The sequence below is a fragment of the Fundulus heteroclitus genome, chromosome 8 (assembly GCF_011125445.2).
Source record: "Fundulus heteroclitus isolate FHET01 chromosome 8, MU-UCD_Fhet_4.1, whole genome shotgun sequence".
NCBI lineage: Eukaryota > Metazoa > Chordata > Actinopteri > Cyprinodontiformes > Fundulidae > Fundulus > Fundulus heteroclitus.
The window spans coordinates 14,486,112-14,512,424 of record NC_046368.1 but is presented as its reverse complement, the minus strand read 5'-3'; the positions used below and the strand labels follow the sequence as shown (position 1 = coordinate 14,512,424).

At 37.3% G+C, this 26,313-nt stretch overlaps 1 protein-coding gene across 1 annotated transcript in view; it reads right to left on the bottom strand.

Annotated features, from left to right (window-relative positions):
* Nucleotides 1-385: 385 nt before the first annotated feature.
* The window catches only part of trabd2a (TraB domain containing 2A), a 76,062-nt gene continuing 50,134 nt past the window's right edge, over nucleotides 386-26,313 (bottom strand). Inside the window, exons 5-7 of the mRNA XM_012869457.3 lie at nucleotides 9,539-9,629; nucleotides 5,381-5,650; nucleotides 386-1,783 (exon numbers count right to left, since the gene is read on the bottom strand). Of these exons, the coding sequence (XP_012724911.1) occupies nucleotides 1,579-1,783; nucleotides 5,381-5,650; nucleotides 9,539-9,629 (566 nt within the window). The 3' untranslated portion in view covers nucleotides 386-1,578. The remainder of the gene's footprint in view (nucleotides 1,784-5,380; nucleotides 5,651-9,538; nucleotides 9,630-26,313) is intronic.

Genomic DNA, 26,313 nt, shown 5'->3' with positions numbered 1-26,313 from the left:
GAGAGAACACCCAGTGGATCAAAACTTTCTCTTATTTAGCATTATAAAGTTATGAGTTACTTACTTCTTCCCTAGAAATGTTCCTCCAAAAGGTGATAGTGTTTTGCTGTGGTTTTATCCTCTACAGATACGGCCATAAGAGGTGACTCGTCTGGGCGTATTTGTAAAGGATAATCCCCCCCGTTGTGTTTTTAAGTATGTTTTTAGATCATTAAATAACCATCATCAAATATAATCCTGCCTGAGTTCAGGCCCTACACCACACACAATTTAGGGATCATGTCACTACAAGTCTATTTTATTCTACATATATAATATAACAATAGTGTTGACTTTCTCCAAGTTTAATTATAGTCACACAATGGCAATAAACCAAGAAACAAAATGTGTCTAAATAAATATTTTATTGTTGATACTATTACAATTATTTCATTCCAAAGATGACATAGGACTGGCCTAAGATACTACCCTGTACATGTTCTACATTTGTAGACAGCTTTATTATAACCACAATATTATAATTATTATCTTGAAAACATAAAAACACACTTGGATACTGTAGTTACAAAAATATTTATAAAAAAAATCATAGAAAATGTTCCATATGCTGTACAGGAAAGCTAATGTAGTTAAATAATTTAAAACTAATGAAAACAAAAAGTATGATTTTGAACTCTTTCAGCAAACACATACATCCAAACGGGTAATAACACTGATAGATTAGATACAATACAATCATATGTCCATATCACAACTTTAATTTCAGTGTGAAACATGACATGGGCTGTGGTGGTTAGTTCCTGACGTTCTTTCAGAAATATACTGCACACATATTTATTAATTAATATAAAAGAAAATGCTTTTGATAATTATCATTTGTATAACCCTAAAATTCATCTATAATATTTAAAAACACTATGTACAATTTCCCAAAGCAAAATACTTTTGCAACATTAAAGCAATCCTTTGTAAATGGTACAATAAATTAAGTTAAGAAGAACACTTCTGGTTGCAAAACATGAAGGATATAGAAGCTGACAAACTCTCACACAAGCAAACCCACATGAAAAATGCTGATTCACACAAACGCATTAAAGAACAATGGTTCCAGTTGTGTTTATAAATGATATTTGACATCCCAGAATGCTTTGAATGGTATAAATGTTACAGGCAGCGAACAGATCTGTTGAGTAGCAAACATCTGGCATTTATGCCTGTGAAAAGTACAAAATACAAAATGTTTTTTTTTCTTTCCCTTGCCTCTTCTTTTGCATCCTTTGTGCAAAGTCTTATAATTGTAAAGTAAAATAAAAATAAAATAAATTGGTATGTTCCAAGAAAACACGTAAGATATTTTCATCAGAGCATTAATTCATTGACATCAGTTAACATTTTCAGTTCCAACAATGTATGGTTGGTCCAGCCTGACAGCTACATGTAATCCTCATTTAACACATTTCAACCTGCTTTCTGAAGCCCACCCTCCAGAACCTAGTCAAACCTATATTAATATGAGATTCAACAATGAAATGCTTTATTTATTCATTTTTTTTTGCTAAATTAATTAACAATGCCCTGCTAAAGGACTGCAGGCCCTACCTGAAAAATCAAAGCTATAAGTGTGAAGAGCAAGAAAAGTAAAATGTATGGAACGGAGGAGATGGGGGATGAAGACTGTAAATGATGATAGTTGTGCTGGCTGTAGACTCTGTTTGGTGGCTCCACTGTGATGTAACCATTGATGATGCGAACCAAAGGGGGAGGCGGGGACTGCACCATAGAACTGCAGGAAGTAACAAGAAGAAAACATAAATCATGCCTATGATTTAGTAAAGACTGTTGCACAACAACTGCTCTACAAGAAGTACATTTCTGGAAAAGAATAACAAAATATATTTCAGTGTGACCAAAAGGCTTTCAGAAGATTAATCAATTAGTTAACAGATCTTAATTTATCTCTGTTGATACTGCCTTTGTTTGATTTGGATATTCAGTTGCAACCAGACATTTATGTGCACTGAATAAAACCATTTTAAAAAGTCTTTACACTGTGAAAGAAATTAGATTAAACTGTTCCTGTTTTAGATCAATTACTTTCTTTAAATTCAGATGTTTACATACAGTATATTTATTTAGTAACTTGTAGACTTGTCTATTAAACTGTATGACCTGGGTCAAATGCTTTTGGTATCATTCCACAAGCCTCTATTTTAAAATCTAGGTAAAACATTGTTAGTTCCAGACATTTCTTGAATTCTGGCACATATTGTGCACATAACTCCACAGAAGAATGGTGCACTTATACTATTGCATAATATAAGACATGCATAACACAATATCAAAATATGTGGAAACATTATCCTGATGTCTAATAAAACCGTTTCAGGGTACAGTCACGGTGTGCTTTGTAAAACATACCCCCATATTCTACTTAAAAATGTGAACATACAACCTTATTTTTTCCACAAATTGAACAAACATAATTTTGATGCTGACAGGATGTTTATGTAGTTGTACCTGGGTTGAAGCCAGTAAATAATGCTCTGATACAAAACACATATGTCCCTGAGACAACAAAAAACAAAAAACAAAAAAAAACTTAACTCATGTCTATTCATTTAACAAACATAATGCATTGCATGTCAAACATTTCTGTCTTGATCCCCAACTGGAGTTGAAAATAACTGAACAGTGAACATAGCCGCCCTTGATTAGTTGTATTTTAAGTTCAAACTATGGAAACAATGTCGTTATAAATTAACTCCTGAAAAACCTAAACTTTATTAATGTGTTAATGATTAGTGATGATCAAGACACTAGCCCACACTGATTAGGCAGTCACAGCTGTTCTCTAGGGCTCGAAGCTTATCCAGGGATTAATGATGGGCTTCAAGACTCACAAACTGTAATTTCAAAGAATAATTACACTTTTCAAATGAAAGATTATCGCACACTAGTGAAAAAGGTCGTTTTCCAGCAGAACCTGGTTTTAGGAAGGACATTTATGTAGACTAAAGCAACCAGGTTTGGCATTTCACTACATGGTCACGCAACAACTACATCCGGAAGTTATCGCTCTTAAGTGGACCGCCTTGTCTACTCTGACCATGTCTCCTTTTTAGACATTTAAATACACAAACATGTACAAGGAGCGCACTTTGTAGAAGGTGTAAGCAAACAATCTGTTTCCCTTTCCATTTACAATTCAGGGTCTCACTTGGAGAGAGGAAAAAGCTTTTCTACAGGCATAATGTAAAGAGCGTTTTATAAGACTTTTCCAGACTGTGTTTGTTTCCTCATTAGGTTTTCCTTTTTAACTCACACAGCTCAGCTTTGTGTAGGTCAGATGAAACTGGAAACTCAGAATTGCCCATAAGCACGTTTTATTGTGGACTGTGTTGGTTGACCTCATGAAAAATGACTGAAAACAGAGACCCTCGGGGGGTGGGGGGGGGGTGGACTGTTGGACTTGGAAGAACAGAGTCCTACCCTTTTTGACAACTAACATGAAAGCCAAATCCTGCTGTCACAAAGCATACAGAAGTCCTTTCACATGGCAGGTAGCTCCTTTTTGTCAAGAAGGTGAGCTTGTTTTGTTCTCCGGTTAGCCCCTGCCTAGAGCTAAGGTCGGATTTAATTGTCAAGTTGCTATTTTTACAGTCAAGACACTGATACTAGCTACGGAGAAGCGTGGATCTAATGTTTGTGTTCTGTAACTAAATGAAAAAGATGGTTATTTGATATGGTGGCAGTTTGAGTTCCCCACGAGCTATTATCTGAGCTAATACAGAATTGCATTTATCTTTCTTAATTTACAATAGTTTACATTCAGCCTCTATGTGAATGAATCTCATTCAATTTGGGGATTCTAATTATTATGTTGAATAAAATAATTTTTCTAGAATAAAATGATTAAACAATCATGAGGTGAGCAGGCGTAAAGTTCCTGTGGAAGTTTTTTCTAATCTGCAAAAGGACAAAATTCGTTAAGGCTGGTTCACACGTAGGATTTTAAAATAGTCGGCAGATTTTCAAAGACTGAAAGACGCTACAAGTAATGATAAAAAATCCTAGATAAAACTACACTTCATCCTGCACCACCTCATCCACCCAGAAACATACGCCAGGATCCTGTTTGTGGACCTCGACTGGGCTTTCAAAACCATAAACCCAGACATCCTCCATCAAAAGTTACTGTGCCAGATTTCACCATTCTATGGTAGCTTGTCGCGCTGCTGTTAGCATTGCAGAGTAGAAGAACAAGTGGCGAATGCGTCGTCACCCCCACCCACACCCACCCCTTCTTCCTCCGGAGCAGTTCCAGTTACTTCAATCTGGCAGGACAAAAAATTTTGTCCCAGGATTTTACAGTTTGGTGATTGTTCATAGCGATTAATATTTAGTTTTCTTTGTTTATAAGCATGTCAAATAATTTAAGTTCAGTGATGGTATTTTTCATGTTGGTTGGAGTGCATGAAAACTGTTTGCTTCCCGTTGCCTTAATCTGTCCACCGCAGACGTGTTTTTCCCCACTTATTCTACTATTGTTCTTTATTATTATTTTCTTACGACCCCTTGTGGTCAGGATCTGACATGTACCTTTCTTGCAAAAGTAATTATTGATGTAGGACACCCGTGGACCTGGCAAGGCCCTTGGCCTCAGCTTTTTTTAAACCCTCGGTGCCAACTAATCTCTCTCCACTCTCCTCCACAGGCATGCTGCTGCCTTTTGCTTTGTAAGCACATTGCAACTCTTCCACATACATTTTCCACTAGTGCACACCATACGCCACTGATTTTACTGACTTCCTTACTTCATATCTACAGTTTTGGTTTTAACCTCTGTTTAAATAAATCGCTATTTTAAAATTCTTATACATGGTGTGTCTCTGTTTTTGTTATGGCCTTTTAGCCAGGTCGTAACACTGACAGTCCAAATATGTCCACACAGAGTCTCTCTCCATTGTCTGTCACTGCACCAAGGCCTCATTTCTGGCCACAACGACCAAACATTTGTGCCTGTGAGTTTCCATCAGACTTTCAAATGTGCAAAATACAGATGCAAAAATTGCTCCAGCAATCAGTTTCAGGTTAGCTGAATCTGTTTCTGGGTGCTAAGTATGTACGTTTGCATATCCTCCTCCCGTAAATTTGTGCCCTTTGGTCTGCAGGATATGATCTGCATTTTCATGAAGGCACACATGCAAAAAAAGTTTGCCCCCGCTGTTAATTTTATACAAGCAAATTGCTTTGAACCTAGTATGAAGATCAGCTTTGCACACGCTAATTAGTTTGCACACGGTTAAATACATCCAAACCTTTTGAAGATCTGTACAAAATGAAGTTTTCATCTTGCCTTTTGGTCTTTTTGTCTCCTTACCTCTCTTCTATGCGCACCCAGAGGTCATTAAAATGCCGATTGCGTTGTTTCTTTTGCTTCCGCCTCTTTTTCTTTAGCATTTTCCTTTCTGCTTTCTCTAGGAGATCCAGGCTGTCCGCAGGATGGAGCATGTGGGGTAACGGATCCTCCTCCAGGGTAAACCCCTGATCCTCCTCCTTGAGGGGGAGCTCATGGAGGAAAGGTTCCAGGAGAGCAAAATCCTCATGGAGATCCTCCAGTGCTGGGGAAGCGGGTTTTGATGAGGATTTCCTGGATGACACAAACACATCATAGATTGAAGAATGGAACTAATAAATACGGTTTGAATGTCATATGAAGCAGTTCCATGTGACAATCTAACATGAGCATAAGTTGACGATTTAAATTAAAAAGTTCCAAAACATTTAAGTTACACATTCTCACATATATACAGTTAGAGACTGCAGACACTTAATAACATTTCAGTGGCATATTCTCCTTCCTCCTAGGAACTCGTGGATCACTAAAAAAGATGACACACCCATCCTGGAAGGTAGCTGTTCTTTTCTTAGAACTCAGTCAGCCGTGACAAAATAAAGCTGAAGGGAAAGAGGGAGAGGCTACAGAAGACTGGAGATTAGAAGAATTCCTGCAGTATTCGAACAGTATGCTCCGGATGGTCTAATAGAAAACATAACGTTTGATAGAAAACACATCCAACATTTGGAAAACACATCCAAACTCTGAGAAAAACTAATTGTATCAAACTGAAAAACTGACAAAGAAACAACATCATTTTCAGATCTAAAAACACTGCATTGTTTACTATGATGCTGGCCTTTTTCTAATGAGTTGTGGTCTACCTTATCTTGCAACGAACTCCAAGGATCCAGAATTCAACGAGCATTGACTTACTTTACACTTAACATTTGTTATTTCTAAAACAAAACATTTACCCATGAAACAAGCACTGAATCAAATGGAGCCATATTCAGTAAATGACAATATGGCTACGTTCACACTGCAGGTCTTGATACTCAATTCCAATTTTTGCTGAAATCGGATTTTTTTTAGGTGGCTGCTGATACTACTACTAAATGTGACTGCCATCATATTTCTGTCTGAACGGTTCAAGACCGCAGAGTGATAACAGAAGGAGACGTCATACAGCAGTGCACTGTTTACGGAAGTATTGGTGAATGTAATTGTTTCTAGAAGTGTTCAATAGTATAATAAATAATAAAGTTTCAGAGGGGGGAAAAAAAAGTGGATACTGGCCGACATCTCTCCTTGCTATTATTAGAAAGCTGTTGAGCAACGACAACCAATGAGACTCAAGACTATATCATGTCAAGACAAAGTAAGGTAAGAAAAAAGCAGCGCAGCAATTAACAACGGTCTTTTATGAAGCGCTAACTGCTACTACTCTGTGGATTTGTACTTGGAGCCAGGAGAGTGACGTAAAAGACAGATAAAATACAACATCACTGTTCAGACTGCCGACGCTTTGAAAAATATCTGATACGTAGTACCACATATGGAAGTGGCACAAATGGGATTTTTTTGGGGGGGTGAAAAGATCAGAATTGGGCCGTTCACATTGCCATGAAAAAAGACGGATATGGGTTGCATATGGGCAAGAAGATCGGATTTGGGTTGCGTTTCCCTGCAGTGTGAACGTCGCCTTAGTGTCCCGATGAGGTTCATTCATCAGCTTAAAAGTATCTTTTGAAAACAAAAACCTTTAACTAGGTATTAATTGCACTTTTCAAAATACGTGAAATACATGGACCTTTTAATAATATTCTAACTTTTTAAAATTATTGTATTTATAGAAGCCAGGGTCTAACACACTAGACAGAACCCAAGATGCCGGCTTTGAAAAGATGCCCCCGAAACAATCGAGTCAATAACACTTAAACGAGAAAGTATAAACGAGACGCTGTAACCGGGTGGCAGGAGTGCAGGAACATCTGTGCAAATTATGGCCTAGTGGTGCCCCAGTTAAAGTAATATATACTAAGTAAATCATGTGTATGTACAAATACAAATTAGAAGTCTGTTACCTGTTTTGTGCTCCATTGTGTCATTGCTGTACGCATTTCTGACCTGACGGAACATTGGAACACAAGCAATGATAGCTAGCACATCTGTGGATGCATTTTTATTACTGAAAGACATCCACATGTTTAGGAGCAGTCTGTTCTGCCATCCAGGTGTTGACTTTTTCAGGAAGAGCTAATTTACTTAAGCAGAACCACATTCAGCACTTACGCATCACAAAAGGCTGTTCTCACTGTAAACGAGGCTAAAAGTGGTCCACTGTTATCTACAGACAGCCTAGTGCGTTATGAACAGGAAGTGTCTCAAATGACACATACATTGGGCAAGCTCTGATGGCGCAGGGTTAGTGAGCACGACCCATATACGGAGACCTTAGTGCTCGATGTGGCTGACTCTGGTTTGATTCCAACCTGAGGTCCCTAGCCACATGTCTTACCCCCTCTCTCAAATCCCCTTTTCTGTCAGCCTACTGTATGGAAAACGTGCCACTGGTGCCGTAAAAAAAAAAAACACAGAAAAAGAGCTAAAACTATAAAAGAAGAAGGTGTAGAAAACATTTCTCTTAAACTACTCTCCTTAATCCTTAACACTTAATTTACAAAATTAGATGTGATGCAGCCAAATGTTAATTTACATTGTTGTTTAACGCGAATTCTTTTACTTCATTTTGTTTTCATGCTTTTATATATAAGAGAACAGAAGGGGGATAATTTTCAGGACTTCTGTTAACCCAGTGATACCTCAGGTATGAGTTGGTCAGACGCTGTTTCATTTCAGGCTCATAATCCCATATCAAACACCGTCTATAGTGTGTGAAAGTAGATCTACTCATTCATTTGCGCACACACAGGAACAAGAACGCAGATTGAAAGCGAGATAGCCACCCGCAGTGCTCCATGCTCGACTGGCTGCGCTACATGCTTCGCAGCAGGTGGTACGAACCGTACTTAGGTTGGCCTTTTCAACACGGCTTCATTGGTGGGCCATTGGGGAATTTGTCCGACCTATCAGCTGTGCAATCTAAAACACAGGAGCAGTCCGAGACATGCAAAATCCCCTGAAGAATGAGAGCCATCAATGAGAATTAATTCTGCTGAAACTGTGAAATGTAAACAATACATCAACAAGATTATAGAGTCACATTAGGGGACAACTTGTGCCAGCGTTTGTGAGTCTGATGATTTTGAGAGGACTGTGGGTGTAAGAAAACTGTATCCCAATATATATTAGATATTGTCGTGAAATGTGGTGGTAAAGTTACAAACTGCAGCCAACTAAATAGAAACAACTTTTTAGTCAAAATGAAATATATATATATATATTAAAAAAAACTAAAAGCCAGCTTAGAAGAAAAGGGTTTTGTAGCATCCTGGACATGTAAAACAAAATGGCAAAGAAACAGGTCCCCCAAACTACAATCTTTCTAGAATTTAAAATAGGTTGGAAAATATTCATACATACTTAATTTGTCCATATTTGTTCATATTACAATTACAGATTTCTTGTTTTTCGCAAAAAGGTTGTAGCCTATGAGAAATACCAATACGATCAGAATTAGAATCACCTTTTTTTTTGCACACAAACAAGGAATTTGACTTCTTATAAGGATTATAATGGTTGAAGTTACCTACAAGGCCACAGAGTGAAGGAGTCTCTTGGACAAGAAGAACCTGTCCAGAAGCCCTTTCCAATTACTTTTTGTAATTTTTTACCTGGACTATTGAGATGCATCAGGACAATTTGACTTCTGTTCTCATTTTAAATGTTGGGGGTTGATAAGAGTTGCTGAGAAAAAAATTGGTGCACAATACAGGCCAATCCAGGTAGAAGAACTGTTAGAGGATGCAACAGACTGGAAACTAGGGTGAAGGTTTATCTCCGAGCTGGACAATGACTCTAAACATAAAGCCGGAGCTACAATAAAGTTGTTTAGATCAGATTTGATTCTCATTTATCAGAATGTCCTGAATCCAATGGAAAATCTGTGGCTAGACTTCATATCCCACTTTCCTTCCACTTCACACTTACACACTACTTTCTGTGGTCTATCATGTAAAATCTCCATGACATACATTGAAGTCTGTGGTTGTGTTCTTTTTTTAACAGTGAAATTACCTCTTTATGGGCTGTCCAGCAGGGGTGTGCTCCACCTCATATCCCTGACGACGAAGCACATCGATAACTGTGTTGTTGCCAAGAAAGTGACCTGCAATCAAGGAAATGAAAACCGATGACTCCCCTATTCTGAAGCTAATGATGATGTATTACTGCTAATGGAAGCAGGACATTTGATATCAATGGCTGCACATTGCAGTACAGGAATGCAGGAATAAAGCAATTAAGTCTGGAAGGCTCTGCAAAAATCTAATACAGAAGGACACAGGAAGGACCCCAAGTAGAGCAGCGGTTATAGTCATGCAGCAATAGTTAACATTAAATATGCACTATAGAAACAGTAAACTCAAAATAAAGTAACTTTGTGTTCTTGCATTTTAAAACTAACAAAGTTCCAGTTTTGACTGCTTCAGATTCGGAAGAACAAACAAACTTGCTATTTCCAAATAAATAGAAGGTTATAGTTATATTTAACGGAGTGCAATTTTAGAGAACCACTGGTTGCCGTTCAGAGAAATGTTCCCATCTTTACTCCACCTCCATTTCTGATTGTTTTCCATCCATCCCCCTTGTATGATTCTTCCTTTCTTCTCCAACCATTTTGATCTCTCCATTCACCTCCGTACTTATCCTTAACATCCCTTCTACTCGCCTGTTCTCTCTTTCTCAGTGTGACCCTCTCAGCTAGGTGAAGTGGGGCCATTGAGGCTTCAGGTTGCCATGTCAAGAGGTCTCCATTCTTCCTCTTGTTCTGACAAAAGGGAGCCGTGGCCTATTGTTTGGGCCTGCTCAGCCGTGGCACCACAGAGCTGTGTAAACAATGAGCCCCTGCACTTTAATCTGGCAAAGAGCCACCGATAGAAATGGGCTGGCCTGGATGCACTGTGGATGCCATGTCGCTGTCACAATGACTTGGACAAAATGCTTTCACATACGCAGTGTTAGAATATACAGCAGTAGGAATTAGTCTCTACAGTAAGCAAGAATATGGCTCCATAAATCACACTTTAGTAGCTTTTTTTTTTTTTTAGAGAAATACATTTTCAGCCTTTGTTAAACACATCTTTGCCACTTTGACCACTTTTATCTCTTACTTTATTAAGAGTTTATTGATCTCGTCAAGTGTAAGCTTTCACAAGGCCTGAATTAAAATAGCTCAGAATGTGTCTTTATGTCAATCTTGTTACATTTAGATTGTTACCAGGTGTCCCAGGGGCTTTTATGGGACAATAAAAAGCTGGTGAAAGAGGGGAGAGATTTTTTTATTTTAAGTCGGAACAATTTTCAACCAAAGTATTGAGTTAAATATCCAAAACCTTTGAACAAAGATGGAGATCAGAACAAATCAAAGAGACAGAGGCACGGCTTTTCAGCTTGCCTACGTTTAGAAACGACTCAAGTCTTATTCAAGCTCAAGATTTATTCAAGTCTACATCAGGGGACTGAGGTGGGATAAAGGGGGCTGCTCGATACAATGTGAGGCAACGGAGAGGTGGGTGGACTTCAAAACTTGAAAGAGACACATTAGAATACACACAATAACATGCCATGTAAATATACAAAAATATGCAAATGCTCAAGAGGTACGTGAAAAACTTTGAGACTGTGAAGGCCAACGTGCTTTTGGTGGGCAAGTGTGTATCACAGGAGCTAAAATAAGTGTTTTGTTTATTCTTATACTGAAACATTTATTGTTTGGATGAAAATGAATAAATGTAAATTGTCAATCCAAAAAGAGCAAGTACATTTGTTTTTTTTTGTGAACAATTTAAATCAACTCATCTATTTAAATATGTTTTGATTTCAGTCGAGCAGGGGTATCAGGCTTGTTTTTTTTTTCATGGATGGCTAATGTTTTAATTGTTCTTACTGTAGATGCTGGATTTTATTGCTTTCACCATGTTTTTATCTATTTTGTTTACTTGACCTGCACAGCACTTTGTAAAGTGTGTAAAGCACTTTATGAATAAAAATGTATTAGATTTGATCTAGCGTTAAAGTTAGCAAGATACAGGAGGCTCACTTATAATAGATATACATCACAGAGAGAGTTCATCAGCAATAATATTCAAATATTTTTGGGGGGATTCACAAAAACTACTTTATTTTTTTTTTTGCCTAATTGTATGCCTGGTTTGATGAATATAGAATTTGACAGTGAATTAAAAATATGAGTTATTCTGTTCCCCTGCATCATTCATAACTAAACAGTTTTCTCTGACATAAAGAACTGAAGAGGTTTTCGGGGTTGACAAGGGTAATCTCCTAAATACTTTGAAAATGTACATTTATCTTCAAACGAGATTGCTTTCAGACACAGATTTCTTTTCTTTTCTGGGGCATCTTACTCGTAATTTGGGACCAACTACAATTGTGTCCTGCTGGTTTCACATATGTTTTCATTACAGAGCCATTTTTAGACTCATTTTCTCATAGAATCAATTTTCTGCCCTTGAACATTATCTAATGTGAAATCGTCTCTTTTTTTATCTTAAGCTTAATGCATTAGCTACAGAAATTTTCCACCTTAAGGCAAAAAACGTGTTACTCTGGCCCTGCTGTGGGCTCACGACATAACTTGCACTTGATATTTATTTACAGCCTCTCACTAGAAACAGACCTGCAGCCCGCTAATTTAGAGCCCAGCACACAGTTTTAGGCGTCCACATCTGGAGTAATCTGGACTAACATCTGACATGTATTTCCACCGATTATTTACTTAGGTTTATTTCATACATCTTAAATCAATGAAATTGGCCAGGGATATTTGCACCAATGCACAATATGTTCACTGTACGCCTTTTAAGTTGCACCACGAAAGGGGAGATGGTGGAGATAAAGACATGAGACAGACCTGAAAGCTTTCATTCACAGTGGACTCCCTATAACTAGAAACACGAAATGAACCACTTAGTAAGAGAGGCACAGATTAGGTCATGTGTTGCTGGTAAAAGCTTAATTTCAATAATGTTTGCTCCAATTTCCTCTGAAGAAACAGCTTTTAAAACAGGCCAGAGAAAGGAAAAGCTATAAATATGTTTTAGTGCAACACATTCTGGTTTGAGAAAGCATTTAACCCCGCTGCCAAGTGCCTCCATTTGAATTCACAAGTAATCACTTAAGTCAAATATATTTTGGAGGAAACTGTTATTTTAGAAAAGAAAACTTGAAAAGTGTGGACTGGATACTTACAAGCAGAGTGATTTAGCACTGGAATGAAATTAGGTAAACTCAAGACGTTGCAAAGCTGTGTTAAAGATTAGTGTGAGTATGATTAATAAAAACAGAAAATATTCAAGGTCCCATATTATGATTGATTTTAGAAAGCATGATTTCACATGCTCTGACAAGGTAATTTTTGGTTTCAACTCAAATACTACAGAGGAATGCCATTAAGACTTATAAGACATAGAACAAACAAACATAAAAAATATATTGGTTTATTGATTTCTTTTTTTAGAAAACACATTGAAGTAAGACTCATATTCCTAGGAATTGTTTTAATTCATCCACTGGCTTATAATTATCCAATATTGCATTGCAGGAATTATATGTTTAAGAGTAATCCAAAGTACCCCTCTCCCCAACAAAGCATTAGCTTTATTTGATTAAAGAGAAGGAGTCTAAGCATAGTGACTTGAGGAATCCCGATGGGGATGTATTTGGAGGTGCTATTTCACAAGTGCACTCCTAAGAATATAACTATGGCAGAAGCAGATATTCATGTTCGATACAAACCAAGGGTTATCCATGTCTGAGATAGCCGGAAACTAGCTTTCTTTCTTTACATATTTATTTAAAATTTAAAACATTGTCTAATCTCACATTATACAATGCATAATGAATGTAAAACACTTTCAGTGCATTACATCAAATAAATATATACGTTCACAAAACAGTTTTTTTCTTCAACTTGATTTTAGCATTTAGAATTAAAATGGCTTAATTTGTCCTTTGTGTGCACAAACTTGCCGATTAAGGCAGAAACTGAATTATTGTATTATTCCTCATAACTGTACATAGAGCTACACAAGATGAGAACCACAGAGGTTCTTCTTTTGAGGAAAACATGGGATCTTCTTAATCACACGATCGGCTTATTAGAACATATGGAAAGCCTTAAAATAGTATTCCTTTTCCCTAGTCTTCACTATTTACACTACAGCTTGAAACCAAGGCCAAAGCAGCAGTTCTCATAACATTACAGCATGCTGGAAAAACAAACGCTATAGTCAGCACTGAGGCCTTTCCACCCCATACAGACTTTTCTTGCCGTTTATGTACACATAGCGTCCTGCTAGTCAGTCGGCTTCAGCAGCCTGTACTCATCACCTCTGCGCACAGAATGAAGCCTTTTTTTGAGGAGGATAGTTGTAAGGTGTCACCATACACTAAAACATAAAGAGAACAATTAAGCTTGTGTAAACTATTGTCAAAGCTGAAAAAAAAGGACTGAATTTTATGTTCCAATATTTCTGACATGATGTAACTACCCAGATTCTGTTACTGGAAAAACTCCAACACTGGCTTTTAACAGCCAAGGTAAACCCCAGGGTGTTCAACTGACAAGGAGGTTCACAGCCATCCATAAAAGTGACAGTCATGACAAAGACAAATAAGAGGAAAATTACTGGTTATTCACTGGCACAAAAATAAAACAGCCTTTCAAGTATTAATCAACCAACGCCAGCTCATTCTAGAAATACAGACTTTGATAATATGACACTTCTATTATGTGTGATTTATTCATAAAGTTATTTGCACTTGAATGGGCACAAGGTTCCTAATACATATAATCCTGATCTTTGATCAATTTGGAGGGTTATTTTTTATTTTTTTTTTGAAAAGAAAACTACCCCAAAGGAGACTGTGTTGAGTTTAAAGACTTGTTGAATTGGGACAGTTCTAGTTGGAAATAACTAGACTTGAACTTGATATGGATGCACAGACTGATCCTTTGGACTTTCTCAGTAAAGAAGTTGGCAAATTCATTGTAGTCAAATTTGGGCCTATAGCCTTCCAAAAACGAACTACAAAGTGCACGCTCTCTTCTCTCTGGATATTTTTGTTAATTTCCTTGAGGTGGGATCTGCTGATACGTCATATCACGCAAATGATTGTGGGATTTCTTATAGCTCCTTAGACCAGTAAGAAACATTGTGAGATTCCTATACTAAATTAGCTGCAAGCGGAAGCATACAGGTTCCATTTCCTACCTTTCTTCTTACTGACTACACTATTCGGACAACCCTTGTCCGCTTTGGCTAAAGAGTTCTTATCCAAAAGATGGCGTGCTAACATATGGCCAGTTTTGCAATAAATTGTCTCATGACCAACAGCCATCTGTGTGTGAAGTGTCACAGGATAAGAATAAGTGTCCTTGGAATTCCAGATACTGTCAGGATCCCCAGGAACTTGATTACTAAGTGTTAGGTTCCTGGGGATTTTGCAATTTTGTTTATGTGTTTTCTCACTTTAGTATTGTTCATTTATCAGTCTATTAGATTTGGTTCCTGTCCTTAACTTCTGTTCATAATTAACAAAGTAGTTCAGTTAGAGCCTTATCTTTTTACCTACCTTTTCTTAGCTCCGTTAGTAAGTTCTTTCAGTTAAAGCTGTTCATTCACCATGTTTTCCTGTTAGGTACTGATCCACTCCTTTTTCTGCCAAATCATTGTCTCCTACTTCATAACAAACATATCTAGCTAGCGGTACTCTTGGTTAAGTGTTTGTGTTGCACTTGTTGGCATGGGGGCTATGCTCTTGGTATTTCACCACTGCACTGGCTGCATCAAAAGGATGTCACCAATCAAATGTCACAAACAATATATTCTCTGATAAATAGTAGGACATTATCAGGCCCTTTGCAAATAAAGATTGGAATGCACATTGGGCACATTTGGATTGGAGTTACAATGCGTAATGTACCATTCATTCTGACAAAGAGAAGCCATGGTTTCCTAATTCACAATGAGGACGAAGAGGAGGGGAATGTTTAAACGCCGGTTTATAGTATTTATTGTTTTACCATAAAAAAATAAAAACCTATTTAATTACCTTATACTGAACGGAGTGTAGGTGATTAAACTTTTAGATTCATGGGCATGACTTGTTTAGGTGCACTCAGAGACATGAGGAGATGGCGGTGATTCATTCTCAGCAGGTGATGCACGCAGATGTATAGCCCAATGTTTATCATGACCAAGGATCAAAACAGATTGAGAATGGAGGCAAAAAACGTGAAGATTTTGTATGTATAAAGAAAAAAGGCTGCAGTTCAATTCCTGTATAAGAGTACTCAGCACTGTTTCATCTTGCATTTTGTAGAAAGCGTGCAATGTACAGAGTGCAAAAAATGGTAATATATGTTTGCTATTATAGGCACCAATGGTATTTACAACTAAACGGGATATGAACAAATCTTTTGGAAGGCGAATGCTTTTGCCTTCAAGCCATTTACAATGGTGTAACTTCCAAATACATGTTGTCATTTTGATCTTAATATATTATGGAGAGGTTATGTATATGAATACTTTGAGCAAATGTCTTCAGTTATTGAATATGGTTTATGACTGTGCCTTGAGGGTTCTTAACAGGCTGCAGACGTCTCACGCACCACTGTGAGCTCTCCACCAAAGCCGGTTGGCCTCCACTGACTGTACGGAGATACATTCATTTGATGACCTTGATTTATAAAACTGCTTTGTCAGGCTCTGTCATACTTAAATGCTCTCCTACAAAGATCTAATACTGGCTATTTTCTTCGCTCTAACGACATTTTCCTTTTGCTTGTTCCGCGCCTTCAAACCGAAAAAGAGGAAACATGCAGTCAGCGTCACAGCTCCTACAGCATGGAATCATCTCTAGTCTGAACTCAAGATAGTGGATCTTATTTCTTTGAAATTATTTCAAAACATTTAAAAAAAAAAATAAGAAACATGAATCTATTAATCAGAGTCAATGCTCTTGTTTTTTTTTTTTCTTTTTCACAGTCTATGGTGATTGTTTTAATGTAATTGTCTTCTAAAATTTGTTTGACTTGTGTAACTCTTTTGATAGGTGCTGCAGACTTTCTGCTCAGGTCCCCCTTGCAAATGAGATCTAGATCTCAATGGGGTTTTCATCTGGTTAAATAAAGGAAATGAAATGAAATATGTGTCCTCAGAGTTCAAAAAAAAAATTATTTATATGTGTAAGGATATAGAAGCTCAACAAAACCACTGCCTAGGCTTAAGCAAAACTCTTCATATTTTTCAAACACCAACATGAAACGGGACATTGTTTGGAAAGTAAGATGCCAGATAAGAGTAAGCCCAATAAAATAAGGCTTTGACATGGCTGCAAGAGTTTAAAAGATAAGCTGGCCTGATGAGGGAAAGAAAACACATACAATGTGTGCACCAGTTCAACAAAATAAGGATTCTTTGTTGTAAAGAATGATAATATTTATACCAACAGCTAGCAAAACTCTTTTAAACTTTCTTTCAGTATATTTCTCTGAAGCAGAGTTTGACTCAGAAACTCAGACACTGGCCACATTCAATAGCCTATTTTTTTGTTATATTGATACGGATCTTTCTCTTGCTGAACAGAAAGCAGATGGACAATCTGAAAAGCACCAAGAACACCGGCAAATGTGTTCAAAAAGCATACAGCAGAAAATAGATAAATCCTTAAGCACAGACAGGATGAGACGAGCACAGATTTCTGAACTTAGGACCAAAAAAATAACACAAGTGGAGAAAATGGGGAAAACCAAAATAAACAAAGGAATGTCAAGATGTCAGATGCCAAACTTTGATAGCAGAGGATAAGAGCACCTTGCCTTTTATTTAAAAAAAATTTGAACAGTTCAGATAATTTAACATGTGTCTGTAAGCTATCCAAAAGACAGCATAAAGAGGTAGGTATGGTTAACATGTGGTTTAGAATAATATGAACTAAAATATATATTTATCTAAACCTATGCTACAGCAAATACAATTGCCAAAAACATGGGGTATGACATGAGCATCTCCTTCATAAAATTATTTTTGTGCAATCTTGTCTGCAACAATAAAGTCTCTCATTTTAATATCAAAGCTGTGTAAACAAATGTTTGAGGCCAATGTATTCTTAAAATTAATCTTTTATGAGTACAATACGGATTCAGTACAGGCATGTTACTGAAAAACATTGACAAGGTGGTATATTTAGCATTAAACTAAACTACACACAATGCAGCATAGGCATGAGTGGGTTACCAGTGTCAGGTAGCATCAAGTTTCTAAATTTGATCAAGTATTATCAAAAGGTTCCTTAAGATCATGCTGAAAACATTAGAATGGTAGTTTATAAACTGGTAAATGTATGCAGTACCATTTCAACCGTTTAAAGCCCTTTTAATGAGATGGCAAAGAAAGTGTACTGGAGAAAGTTCTTTAAAATTGTGTTTAGAATAAACGAGAAACATAAGATGTCTGTGGTGTGAGGTTGTTTTTTTTTAAATTAGCCCTCACTGAAAATTTGTGGTGGCACAAAGCACTTTGGAGCCATGTTAGGGATTAAATCTGTCAGCCTGCAGTAGTCTCTGTGCTCTCTGTGTCAGTGAAGTCCTCACTTTTGCTCTTGTTTGTTGCAACAAAAAATATTGGGACTGCACACAGCAGCTGAGTCATGGCCACTGCATGAATAATTTGACAATTCTGTAAATGTAAGCTGATCTGACAAAGTGGATGTGTTTGGGCCGCTTCACTAAGGGACAGTTATTACAATTAAGGCAAATGCAACAGCATATTACAAATGGTTTCCGTGCAGAATGTTAGGAATTACCTAACTGCTTCCATCCTCTGGAACATGAGTATTTCTTAATAGTATGAAGTGGGAGAAATTTAATGGGTAGGGCCACAGACCAATATAAGTCTGACATTTGTCTGATATTGTCTCAGCCACATCCCATTAGTGAGTTTTCTTTGTCATTTAGGGTACTTTTTTATGGGATGTTAACCTGAAAGAAATCCCAGCCCATTTTTGCACATGCAGCATGCAAAACTCTAAGCCAGACATAATTTTGTTAAATTAACAAACCCATAATTTACCTGATAATTCACATTTTCATTACAATGACATTTACCGTGAGAGCGAAACTGTAGTGACAGTAGGGGCTTCCTGACTATTCTACGCATTAGCCAGACAGATATACATGTCAGGGAGAGTTACATAGCTCAAATACAGATATTAAATATTAAAACAATCAAGTTTGTGAAGCAGGAGAACAACAATTTATGTACGTTTTGTATGTTCATCATTTATTTATACTGTACTAAAATAAGTTAGAAACGAAATGATCAACAAGTCATATCAAATTAGAGTAGGCATGCTAATGTTACCCTACAACTTCAGTAAACTTTATCTGCATTAAAAGTTCCACTGATGGAAAATGTGAGTTTTATTTAAGACTATAGCTGTATTTGTGAAGTCATATGTTTAGAAACTATTGGCACTTTTCTATTAAACCTGTAAAGCCTGTAACATTTTCCCTTCAGGGATTTCACTGTCCCCTGGCTTTACCTTTACAGGATAAAGACCCTGCTGTGGGGGTAGGACTTTTCAACAAGCCTGGCTTTGGGAGGTGTGTGCTGCAAGGCACAGTCCGCCACAAGGGGAGAACAATAAGGAGATGTCTGGTTTGCAAACCAATTTTCACGCTTAATTTATCACAGAAAATAATTTTAAGATGACTTTTGGCGAGAAAGTACACCTCAAAACGTCATCTATGCAGACAGTTCATTAGGGCTATGAGCTAATTTTAATTCTGCTCGGACTTGTCGGGAACAGCAGGGACCCGCTGCCAGGCTGTTCTCGCCGGGGAGCTACAGTGGGAAACACCCATTGCTGCAGCATTTAGTAGGCCAGACCATCTGTGATTTGATGGACACTGGATCTGTTTATCATGGCAGAAAAGCCGATATAAAGCATTTACTAAGCATGTGGGGAATATCTGCATATACCAGATATCAAATGTGAAAATCTTAGCTGAATGTTTTCGGCATTGTAAGTTAATTATAAAGTGTTTTGATCAAAAGGAGCCTTTTGATTTTCCTTGTGGACAGAAAACACACATTTCCGTAAGACTGACTTTTCAAGTAAACCTAAGTTGGTGGACCTAAATTGGTGGATTTTTACTATTTGCACAACAATATTAAAGTATAAAGGAAAAAAAGAAAAGACAACGTATTTAGCAAGGCTGTCTCGTTTTACTCGCATTGAAGTTTTTGTCTCAGAGGGTAACGGCTGATCAAACCACCATGACTGTCTTGTGTGTGTCTGTGTGTGCTAGCGGAGCAGGCTGCTTTTCTCCTTCCGTGGCAGTGAAAGCGGAGGAGACCTGCTTGGCACAGATATCCTATGGCCTATTAAAATAATTTTGCGGCGATCAAATGTCTGCGGTACTGTACTTAAAAATCGTTGTTGACATTCTCGTCATGGCTGAAGAAAAGTTACACTCCTAAAGCTCTTAAAGTTTGCCGAATAAAGTAAAAAAAAATTGAGCACAGATCACAGTTGCATCTCCCCTCTGCTTCTTGGAACTGCTTTATAAAGCTGTTCTGCAGATACTGAAGCATCCAGAACGTCCATGGTGCATTAGATAAGTAGTATATAATCACAATACTAATGTAAACCAGGTAACAATGACAACTGGTGACTGGGACAGCCATATTTAGTACTATGGGAGTTAAAGAACACACTATTTGAATTTTTCTTTTATTCCATTAAAGCTCTAATTTTAAACCAAAAATACTTACTAGGGGCATCTGATCATGCTACATTTCTATTAATTTAACATTGCTCTAATTTTTGTTGTTGTAAAAGGTACTACCAATGCAGTGTAAGTTCAAAGCAAATCTACTCCACAGTGCTTGTTTTTCATGTGATAGCACTACTGGTTGTGACATATAACGTCAATATCCTTGTGACAAAAGAGATTACAAAAAACATCATAAAGATGTGATATAAGTATGCAACTTTCTATATTAATTTATTCAGATGTGGCAAAGTGAAAGTAACAGTTTGTTCTTTTTCAAGATATTGGTTGCTTTAGTTGCTTTTACATTAAAGCAGAGCTCTCAGTATTATATTGCAGCTGTCATCCTACAAGCGTGTTTAAGGGAATTATGCTTACAGAGTTGTGCAGAAACCTATCAAAAATTTTACAGAGACAAAGCTAACCTGAGTAGATACCAAACACAATTCTCAAAGTATGATTTTATAAAGTTAAAATGCTATCTAAACTCTTTGAAAAGGTTAAACAGAAGAAATCTATAAGGAATTTTTTTTTACAATAATTTACAGTTCGATGCCTTGGGCTGTCTTGCATATCTTTACTGAGTGCTATAAAAACATTGGAAAATGCTTATGGAGAATAAACTCAATCATATGATATCTTTCATGTTTTAAAATACAAACTAAACCAGGTCAGATGACTAATGCCTTTATGTAATGATTCCATTAGTAATAAGGTTTGTAACTCACTCTAAAGTTTGATTAAATTCATATTATTCAATGTATTCTTGCCAAAGAAAAGCAGTCTTGGTTGTTATGTTGTTAGCTAGCAGGTGTTGTTCTGAAAATGTTATGCTCTACAAACAAACTACATACTCAATAGGTGATAAACCATCTGTACACATGGAGTGATGGTGGTTGCTTCCAGGATGATTAACAGGGCAGAAATGCAGCCTAACACATTTTTGGTGTATGTCATTATTTTTGGCTTTTCGAATGTTGTTTCTTATCTTTGCTTGTGTCTACTGGCAAATCTCACATATTTTAAGCCCAAATAAAATAGCTTGAATATTTGTTATGAGCTAGTGACGTACTGCTGATACAATGCAGTCTAGCACAGCTATGTTTAAAAGGTTATGCGCCAAAATATAAATTTGTCAAATGGGACCCCATAGCAAAACAACACAACCAGAGCTATCATTTTTCACAATGATAACCCACATTTTTTCCTTTTGTTTACAATGTGTGTCAGAACGTGTTCCTGCAGTTTAATACTGTGGCCTCAAGAATGGCTTCCGCTAAAATAACACACAAATCTCTGAAAGCCTTGGATCCTGCTGCGAGTCCCTCCTCAGCCTGTCAACTGCCTCCATCCAGCAAAAAGGATAGCAATGGGAGTCGGATGCCCTCTCGCTTTTTAAAAAGCATTCCACACCGCACTTCCATCTAAAACATGTGGCTTAGAGAGCAATTTTGTGCCTGTTTAGTTTGATTAATCTGCAAGCAATCTTGTTGTCATCCCAGAAGGCCTGGTTATCATCTGTGTTTTCGGTCTAAGTCATAAGTAAAAGCAGATCCTTACAAAAGAGTCTTGTAGATTCCCACAAGGTCTGTTTTTGATGGCCATTCTAGCCCTGTTTAGAGTGTTGTCAATGATTTTCTTCATCAACCAGGAGATTTAGCTGTTAGGCATCTACCTTTATCAGCTGACCATGTGTTCTTGCAGTTACATTCCTCATCGCTTCTCTTTATTTGCCCTATAAACAAATCCAACAAGGGTGCAGTGGTGTCACAGCACAAAACCCATGTTCAGAGGCCTCGCTCCGCAACACGGAAGTCATGGGTCCGGCCCTTGGATCTTTGCCACCTATGTCTTCCTCCACTCTCTCAATCTCATTTCCTGTCAGCCTACTGTCAAATAAAGCCCACTAGTGCCACAAAGTAAAAATGCATAAAACAAATCCATTAAACTGTGTTTTTCTAGGCCTTATTCTTTGGTGCAAATATACCAAGACTATGGTGAAAAGCGGTCAGTTCTTACAGCCGAAGCACGTACCTAAAAAATCTTTAAAAACATTTAGTTTCATGGTGTTAATGGCTTTTTTTCATTAATCTTGACACCCAACTTCTCCACTTTCTAACAGAAATCGGAAAACCAGTTGGATTTTCTGATTGTTGTGCTCGGTAACCAGCCTAAGTACAAAACACTGATGTTCCATCAACTATCTTTCGCTATTATGTTTTTCACTCATGACATCTATGTTGTAAAACCTCTACATTTACACATATGGACTTCAGAGGTAATTTTAGTGAATTTTGACTTCTGAGTACAGATGATTGTCATAGTAATAAAATGTCTCATTTCCTACAGACTCTATGAACTGGTGACGCACATAAATTACAAACCTCACAACAGTAATCTGAGATTACTGAAAATCAAAGCCAGAGTTAATACCAGACAGTTTTTCTGTGTTTATCTGGACATTTAATAAATTCAGACTCTATCTTCAAGAGTTGTTAAATAAACATGCTCAGTTTTAGCAGAATTTGGATGACTGTTTAAGGTATCACAACAATCTTTCCATACAGTTGAAGGTGTACTTTTCCCAGTCATTTTGTGTTAGGATGTCTCCTTCCTGGAAGGGGACATTACCAGAGCTATTAATACCTTTACATATGTGTACTCTTAGTGCTTCTTCTCATACAAAGTGCTCCTGGCACAATACTCTGAAGTTTAGCTATGTATCTTTTCTAAATGAAGTAATTAAAGGAGCTACTGCTGCCATTAGCTTATGTACTCTCTGTTTTTATTTCCATATAAAGCACTTCTGGCCCAATGCTTTTGCATTTAATTGTGTTGATTTTCTGAGCAAAACAATTGAAAGAGCAATTACTGCCATTATGTTTGTGGGCTCTTTTTTTTTTTTTACAATGTACCACTTGCTCAGTGCTTCTTTATTTTACTTGTGTCTATTTCCTCAGTTGGTTGTGGAAGATGGGAGCTCATACTGAGCCTGGTTGATTTCCTCTTATTAAAAGAGAGTTGTTTCTCTCCGCTGTCGCCAAAAACACGCTCAGGAAAAAAGCCAACAATTCTATCCAATTAGCTGTGCGTCCTGTTTTTATCAATTGACAATAAATTATCAACTGAGTTTTACTGCATTGTATTATGACCTGGGTTGAATTTGACTGTACATGATTATATCTGGATGTGACTACATGATTTTATTGTATTTAAATGAATGGGATTCACCAAAAGTGAATTAAGACCTAATAAAATTGTATATAGTTGGCAATGAATTGGATTTTGATATTGCATTTGTTGTGAAATGGTATCATATAAATAAACCAAAACAAACTGGACCGGAGGCACTTCCAACAAACAGAGCTATTGTTCCAGTGTTGGATGGGATAAAATTTTTCAGTTAATATACTTTGCTAAGAAGGAGAAAGATTACATAATTTTTTCGGTCTGAGTACACTGAAAAAGGGAACTGGGCAGTTGGCCACTATGTGTTAACATTTAATTTCCAGTTAACACAGTTGTTTGTTGGGATAAATAGATTTTTTTTTCTTGTAAACATCCATAATTGTTTGCAGTCAACAGAGTAGAGGGGAAAGAAACAGGATAAGAAAACTACCAATCATACAAGTTGTATCTTCTGTTTCTTCATATCTTCTTCCCCTCTGGGTAGTGCATCAGTCGACTTTATGTTTCATCCTCAAAATGAAAGAGGACATGCCTTCATAACATTTCCCATTTCAAATCATCAATAGACGGACGGCTGCTCTTTTGCTAAATATATAATTTTCTTTCTCCTTTCCCCTTTCATATAGGAGTGTGGTATTTCTGGTCCAAATGAAAGTTTGGCCTCTGGGCAGGCATACAAAGAGCATGTTCCAGGTGGATGAGGAAATACTGCTGGGTTTGAATGGGGTCAGGGGTGAGGAGTTCAACTCTTTCAATAAATCACAGCAAGATGTTGTGACAACTGAGAGAAGAAGTGTGGGCTGTATGAAATATGCCTTTTGAGAACAGACATTGGGGCCTCAGACCATATGAGAGCAGAGAAATGTATATATTTAGGCGCTTTTCACTTAGCAGCTTTACAGGCAGTTAGTTATCCAAAGTGGCTGACAGGTTTATCTTCCTTTTATCCCTCTTTAAGGGGGAAGGGGTATGCTGGTGACAGATTACAGATGCTCCTTGTTCCTTATCTTTCTGTTTTTCAGCTTTATCAGAGCTCTGTTTTGGATTGTAAATATGACTAAATCTAAGATTAAGGAATCCAAAAGAAAAACAGTGGCGGTTGTTTGCTGCACTGAACTCATTATATTGCTCCTGTGTTATATATCTTCGAAAGGGTCATCCTCTAACTGTTAAGAGTCCAACAGTTGGCTGGTTAATAAATTTAAAGACTAGCAGTAATAAATACACAGAATGTCTTGAAAAACAATGTACACCCCTTGTACTTTTTTTTTTACATTTTCTTAAGTTACAGGTAAAGATTCCAAGAACTTTTGTTGAAATTGTATGTGATACATCAACTCAAAGTAGATCATAAGAAGAACAATTGTACAACTAGAAAACCGGGAACTGTATCCAGCCACCCTGAGTCAGATCAAACTTTTGGCACAATCAGAGCTGTACATTTATTGGGTTATGTCTTCCCAGCCTTCATCTAGGGACTGAATGTTTTTCTCATTCCACTTTGCAAAATGCATCAAACTCATTTAGAGAGTTCGGGAAAATATCAAGTCTTGCCTCAAAGTATCAATTGAGTTTAGGTCTGGACCATGACTGCAAATGCTTTCACCTAAACAATTCAATTGCAGCTCTAGCTGTAGATTATTCTACCTGAGCTGTGGATATTTACAACTCCTCCAGAGTTACCATGGGCTTCTTGGCTGGTCTTACGCATCATACTTTGACTGCTCAGATGGTCAGTTAAGGTAAATGGCCATGTCTTGGTATATCTGCAGTTATGCATTTATCTTTCTACTAACCTGTGATTGACTGAACAGTGATCGAGAGATGTTCAAAGCTTGGGATTTTATTTGATGACCAATAATCTGATCCGAACCTCTCCAGAGCTTTATCCCTGACAAAGCTGTGTGTTCTTTGTGCTTCATAATGCTGTTTGTTTGGTATGTTTTCTAATGAGCCTCAGTGGCCTTTGCACAACAGCTGTATTCATACTGACTTTCAATTACTCACTGCAGTACTTTGGTTATTAATTCGGTGACTTTTGGGGGCATTTGGTTATACTGGATCTTATTTGGGGTATCAGAAACAAAGAGGCTGAATAGTTGTGCTCAGCTTTTAGGTTTTTATTTTACAATAAGATTGGAGTATTATTTGTCTTCCACTTTGCAGAAATATGCTGTTCGTTGGACCATAACATAAACATAATATCTCTGAGTTTGTTGCTGTAACAGGATAGAATATGAAAATGTTCAACAAGTGTGAATACTTTTGCAAGGTACTGTTGTTGTGAGGTTTCTATCAGGTTAGTTTGAATGTAGTGAAGCTTGATAACGTTGTTTTGGTGAAAATGTGTAAAAAAGGGGATAAAATACAGGAACAGCAAAAGGATTTGTACTCCAGTAGCAAAAATCTTCTTTTCTGCACTAATAAAAGTTAAATAAATCTTTTTATTTAAAAAGTTTCAACATAAAGGTGTCATTCAAACTTAAATCTGGGACTAAATCCAGGTTTGGCAGACGTTCCAGCCCCTGCCTGTCGCTGCTTCCCCACCCAGTGTGTATGTGTGTGTGGTGGGTCTGGTCGGCATTTTAATGGTGCTGGATGACATGTGTGTACTCGTGTCAGCAGCTACCCCAAACAGTTGTAAACTGGCTGTTTATGAGGGTGAGGTGCTGCGGAAAAGCAGCCCGTTCTTTTGGAGTTTCACACCATATGGAGAAGAAAAAACATGAGAGCGACAGAGCGAAACAGCTACAGAAATGTGGTATTCAGAAATAAAACACACAGGAGGGATTTGGGCCAAGAA